The sequence below is a fragment of the Micropterus dolomieu genome, linkage group LG12 (genome assembly GCF_021292245.1).
Source record: "Micropterus dolomieu isolate WLL.071019.BEF.003 ecotype Adirondacks linkage group LG12, ASM2129224v1, whole genome shotgun sequence".
NCBI classification, from domain to species: Eukaryota; Metazoa; Chordata; class Actinopteri; order Centrarchiformes; family Centrarchidae; genus Micropterus; species Micropterus dolomieu.
Window position 1 is genome coordinate 5111907 of NC_060161.1, and position 6273 is coordinate 5118179.

Here is a 6273-nt window from a genome sequence, read left to right on the forward strand (position 1 = left end):
CAACCTGCAGTCCTCCAAGCTGAATAAAGAATAAATGATGTAACTTTAGCAGACAATGTTCCTGCTTGAAATCATTCAGTGTTTAATAATCTGTTCAGAGCTGAAGAAGGTTTAGAATGGAGAAGTTTAGAAAACAGAAACTCCAAACACCTGAACCCAACAGGATGCAGGTTCAAACTGTAAAATACAAAAAGGTAAAAAGAGCTCTCATTAATATTAATGACAACGTGCTGCTACATAAAGATGGAGTGACTTCACCTCTTAAACTCTGCAGCTCCACCAGTGGCTCCATCTATACAAACTCATGTTGTGCAGCCAAACACAAAGAAAAACCCACAGAAACTGATTTAAGATTCAATGTTGGAAAAAGCAAATACTGAATATATTTGTTATTGTCTCATTATGTATTTATTCATTGTATTTCTGTATTTTAGTATTTATTTAAACAAAAAGATGATGTGTAATATAAGATGAAGATCAGGAGTTTAAGAGTTTCAGAGTGAATTATCCAGTGGAGATTTTTCTTGTTATTCTAAAGGAAGATGGTCTTTTCATCAAACTGAGCCGTCTATTCAGCAGTAAGTAATACAAATAGTTATTGTCTGATAGAGCTCTGGCTGCAGGAAACATGCTCATTTACATTCATTACCCACATTGTAATGATACAAAGCTGGATTAAAATCAGAAAAGTTTCTCTTTAAGCTTTTAAATGTGGAGCATTGCTCTGCCACAGTCAATGGACTAAACCACTGAAGAAGAAAATAGACTTCAGCATTAAGATACTCAGTGTGGATCAGTATAATATCACCCTTATGTTTGCACTTTAGTGTCACCACAACTTTCACATCATATTAATCTCAGCACAGAAGTAAAAAATGGTGTCTGACCCCAGAGTCTCCAGTCTGCAGTGTGGACTCTCCACAAGATCAGACAGCAGCTTCACTCCTGAATCCTGCAGCTTGTTGTCAGTCAGCTCCAGCTCTCTCAGATGGGAGGGGTTGGACTTCAGAGCTGAGACCAGAGAAGCACAGCTGATCTCTGACAAACTGCAGCGCCACAATCTGTATAAAGAATAAATGATGGAGATAAAAATCCATTTCTAATCCAATCAGATGTGTTCAGGTTTTAAATGTGGAGCTCAACATTACTATGTCATAAAATGAGTAGAGGGACTTTGTCATTGTGTTATTGTGGATCATCATAATGTCAGCCTTCTACAGACATCATCCAAATGTCAGCACAACATTCATACACCTATTCATGTCAACACAGATCAATAACATGCTGCTGATCACAGGCCAGTCTGTGTGTGCAAGCCTCCTTGATCCTCGATCCCCGAGGTGCACATTAGGAATTGAGATTTCTTTCAAGATGGCACACTGAGATTGATTTCTGGGTCATAGGCAGAAGGATGGAGAATTGAGGAGGCACACATTAGGGAAATGAGAAAGGCCCAGAGACACACAAGACAGGAGGGAACCTGGAAAAACACTGCAGAAACCCAGAAAACAGCTGGAGTCAGATTCAAGACAGAAAGTAACAAAAGTATACTGTGTGTTGTGTGTTCTAAAGGATCAATATCAGTGATCAGACATTATTTGTAAAAACACATTGAAACCATCAGAAAGCAAAGCAATATTTCTACTTCAACAAGTATACTTGTTAGGAACAAATATTAGTTCAGAGGATCTTCTATATACAGATCTGACCATTTATCAAAAATTTGAAATATTCATTTACTTTAACGACTAACAGTGGACATTTTCTACAGTTTCATTAAGAAACAAGTCTTTGTGACTGCAGACTAAATTTAGTATAAGAAACATGAAAATATGAACAAAAGAACATTTACAACTTTGTGGATGGAAGTTATGTATGAACAGAAATTAGCTTCAATAATTAAACATATAAGATCTACAAGAGTAACAGAGAGTCAGTGAACTGACCTCAGAGTCTCCAGTCTGCAGTGTGGACTCTCCAGAAAACCACACAGCAGCTTCACTCCTGAATCCTGCAGCTTGTTGTTACTCAGCTCCAGCAGCGTCAGATGGGAGGGGTTGGACTTCAGAGTTGAGGCCAGAGAAGCACAGCTGATCTCTGACAAACTGCAGTCCTCCAAGCTGAATAAAGAATAAATGATGTAACTTTAGCAGACAATGTTCCTGCTTGAAATCATTGAGTGTTTAATAATCTGTTCAGAGCTGAAGAAGGTTTAGAAAGTAGAAGTTTAGAAAACAGAAACTCCAAACACCTGAACCCAACAGGATGCAGGTTCAAACTGTAAAATACAAAAAGGTAAAAAGAGCTCTCATTAATATTAATGACAACGTGCTGCTACTTCAATAAAGACATAGTGACTTCACCTCTTAAACTCTGCAGCTCCACCAGTGGCTCCATCTATACAAACTCATGTTGTGCAGCCAAACACAAAGAAAAACCCACAGAAACTGGTTTAATTCCACTCAAGATCCTGTTAAACAGTTAAACTAGGCAGGGCCGTCACATCATTAACTCTGAACATATTTATTACTGCTCTAAATCCTATGCCTACATTTCTGGCCCATTATAGCCCCACTTTAATCGGATGATAACTGAAACAAAAGACAATTCTAAATTTCCAGCTAACATGAACACAGCCATGATTTCAGTCCTCCTAAAACCTAATAAAGATCCAACTCTACCATCAAGTTACCGCTCCATATCTCTCATTAGTGTAGATATATCCACAGAGTAGAAAAAGTCATTGCATCCATAATCCATCCAGACCAAACTGGTTTCATCAAACACCGACACGCACACAGCAACATACGCAAATTGTTTAACTTAATGCCTTACTCATCATTACAAGAAGCAAGAACTATCATAAACACACTAGGTGTTGAAAAAGCTTTTGATAGGGAAAACTGGAAATTTCTGTTTTCCATATTAAAGCAATTTGGCTTTGGGGAATCATTTATTAATTGGATTAAAATGCTATATACCACACCAACAGCCACCATCATTACTAATGATATCAAAAAGCTTCACACTTCAAAGGGGCACTAGACAAGGATATCCACTCTCCCCCTCTCTATTTACTATTTTCATTGATTCATTAGCAGCAGCCATCTGTCAGAAAACCTGTGTATGTGTGTGTGTGTGTGTGTGTGTTTGTATGTATATACACGCACACACACACACACACACACACACACACACACACACACACACACATATATGTACATATAGCCCCTTTAAAGGAATTCAAACGCCAAATGTACATCATTAGATTAGTCTTTATGCAAATTATATTTTACTGTTCCTACAAGAACCGCTGCCATCATTACAAGAAACAATAAAACTAATTGAAACATTCTCCAAAATTTCAGAATACTCTATTGATTGGGAAAAATCATCTATTCTTCCACTTCAAAGTAATAGCTGGGATGTGGCAGCCCATTCATCACCTATCCCATTATGCTCAAGACACAATAGGTATCTAGCCATTAGAGTTTCCCCCAAGCTGTCAGAGCTATTCGGTCTCAACTTTCACCATTACTTAAAACAATAAATGACAATCTTCAGCGCTGGATGAACCTACCAATATCCATTATAGGCAGAATATCTATAATCAAAATGACAATACTCCCTAAAATAAACTATCTATTCTCAATGATCCCGACACAACGCACTCTCACCTAGTTTAAACAATTAGACAAAATTTTATTGGATGCAAAACACCAAGGATAAAACTGATTACTATGTGTAAAGTAGGAGGTTCAAAGGGTACATTTTCTATTGTCATTGGGGGCATCAGTCAGGATGCATAGAAGCAAGCTAGGAAACTTGGAATTTGTCCATCAAGGAAATAATGAAAGATAAACATCTATGCTAAGTTTTCATAAACATGGTCATAAGATAAAACAAAAGGGTAAATGAACTATGTATGAACAGAAATTAGGTTAAATTGTTAATTAAACATATCAGATCTCGACTAGTAACAGAGAGTCAGTGAACTGACCCCAGACCCTCCAGTCTACAGTGTGGACTCTCCAGAAAACCACACAGCAGCTTCACTCCTGAATCCTGCAGCTTGTTGTCACTCAGCACCAGCTCTCTCAGATGGGAGGGGTTGGACTTCAGAGCTGAGGCCAGAGAAGCACAGCTGATCTCTGACAAACTGCAGTTCCACAATCTGAATAAAGAATAAATGATATAACTTTAGAAGATGTTCCTGCTTGAAATCATTGAGTGTTTAATAATCTGTTCAGAGCTAAAGAAGGTTTAGAATGGAGAAGTTTAGTCAATGGAAACTCCAAACACCTGAACCCAACAGGATGCAGGTTCAAACTGTAAAATACAAAAAGGTAAAAAGAGCTCTCATTAATAATGACAACGTGCTGCTACTTCAATAAAGACATTGTCACTTCGCCTCTTAAACTCTGCACCTCCACCAGTGGCTCCATCTATACAAACTCATGTTGTGCAGCCAAACACAAAGAAAAACCCACAGAAACTGATTTAAGATTCCACTCAAGATCCCAAGTTTCCAAAGATGCCAAATATGTCAGGATGAACTTTAGGGAAAAGTGAACAAAAGATATCTACAATATTTCTTTTAGGAATAGTGGCGTCATCAAATCAAAGCTTCTTCACTTTAAACTATTCAGTCAGTATAAGCATCATATAGCTTCAGAACAATGTTGGAAAAAGCAAATACTGAATATATTTGTTTTTGTCTGATAGTTGAAATAGAGATTATTTCTGTATTTTATTATCATTTATTTAAACAAAAACATGATGTGGAATATAAGATGAAGATCAGGAGTTTAAGAGTTTCAGTTTGATCTCAGTTTCACGAGTGCTTCTCTCTAGGTGCGAATGTTGGTAGAAGCGGCCATGTAAAAAAAGAAGTCCAATCTGTAGTTTGAACAACAGCCTAGAGCCAACAAATGAGCGGGGAGCTCTGGGTGCAGGAAACATGCTCATTTACATTCAATTACCCACATTGTAATGAAACAAAGCTGGGTTAAAATCATAAAAATTTTCTCTTTAAGCTTTTAAATGTGAAGCTCAACATTGCTCTGCCATAGTCAATGGACCAAACCACTGAAGAAGAAAATAGACTTTAGCATTAAGATCCTCAGTGTGGATCAGTTTAATATCAGCTTTATGTCTGCACTTTCGTGTCACCACAACATTCATACATCATATTAATCTCAGCACAGAAGGAAAAAAATGGTGTCTGACCTCAGAATCTCCAGTCTACAGTGTGGACTCTCCAGAAAACCACACAGCAGCTTCACTCCTGAATCCTGCAGGTAGTTGTAGCTCAGGTCCAGATGTCTCAGATGGGAGGGGTTGGACTTCAGAGCTGAGGCCAGAGAAGCACAGCTGATCTCTGACAAACTGCAGTCCTCCAAGCTGAATAAACAATAAATGGAGATAAAGATCCATTTCTAATCCAATCAGATGTGTTCAGGTTTTAAATGTGGAGCTCAACATTACTATGTCCTAATCAATGAGCTTTTCCCTAAAATGAGTAGAGGGACTTTGTCTTTGTGTTATTGTGGATCATCATAATGTCAGCCTTCTACAGACAACATCCAAATGTCAGCACAACGTTCATACACCTTTTCATATCAATACAGATCAATAACATGCTGCTGATCTCAGGCCAGTCTGGAATAAAGATCAAATCAGACATATTGGTACTTTTGTTACTTTCTGTGTTGAATCTGACTCCAGCTGTTTTCTGGGTTTCTGCAGTGTTTTTCCAGGTTCCCTCCTGTCTTGTGTGTCTCTGGGCCTTTCTCATTTCCCTAATGTGTGCCTCCTCAATTCTCCATCCTTCTGCCTATGACCCGGAAATCAATCTCAGTGTGCCATCTTGAAAGAAATCTCAATTCCTAATGTGCACCTCGGGGATCGAGGATCGAGGAGGCTTGCAGAGGAACTTCAAGCGAGGATACACTAGTGTTCCTTTGTGGAAGCCTTTTGGCAACCATGACGTTTAAAAGAGGCATGACACGCAGCTGGAATATATAACCCATGGTGGGAGAAAGACTCTACAGTGTTCCTCTGTATTTATAACTTTTTTCTTCACCGATGTCTATGAAGATTCATCCAGGTCATAGTTATCCAACGAAGGTTAAAGTCAAGGGCAACTGGACTTGGTTGAAGATACTGGAAGACATTTCGTCCCTCATCCAAAGGACTTCTTCAGTTCTGACTGACTGGCAGGGAAACTCAGCTATTTAACCTCAGTGGGGTCGTTTGCCAGGGTCATCGATA

At 38.5% G+C, this 6273-nt stretch overlaps 1 protein-coding gene across 1 annotated transcript in view; it reads right to left on the reverse strand.

Moving 5' to 3' along the window:
* Positions 1–895: 895 nt before the first annotated feature.
* LOC123980712 (NACHT, LRR and PYD domains-containing protein 12-like) overlaps positions 896–6273 on the reverse strand; it is a gene marked incomplete at its 3' end in the record, with an annotated part of 33427 nt that continues 28049 nt past the window's right edge. Inside the window, exons 15-18 of the mRNA XM_046065229.1 lie at positions 5230–5403; positions 4001–4174; positions 1947–2120; positions 896–1061 (exon numbers count right to left, since the gene is read on the reverse strand). Of these exons, the coding sequence (XP_045921185.1) occupies positions 896–1061; positions 1947–2120; positions 4001–4174; positions 5230–5403 (688 nt within the window). The remainder of the gene's footprint in view (positions 1062–1946; positions 2121–4000; positions 4175–5229; positions 5404–6273) is intronic.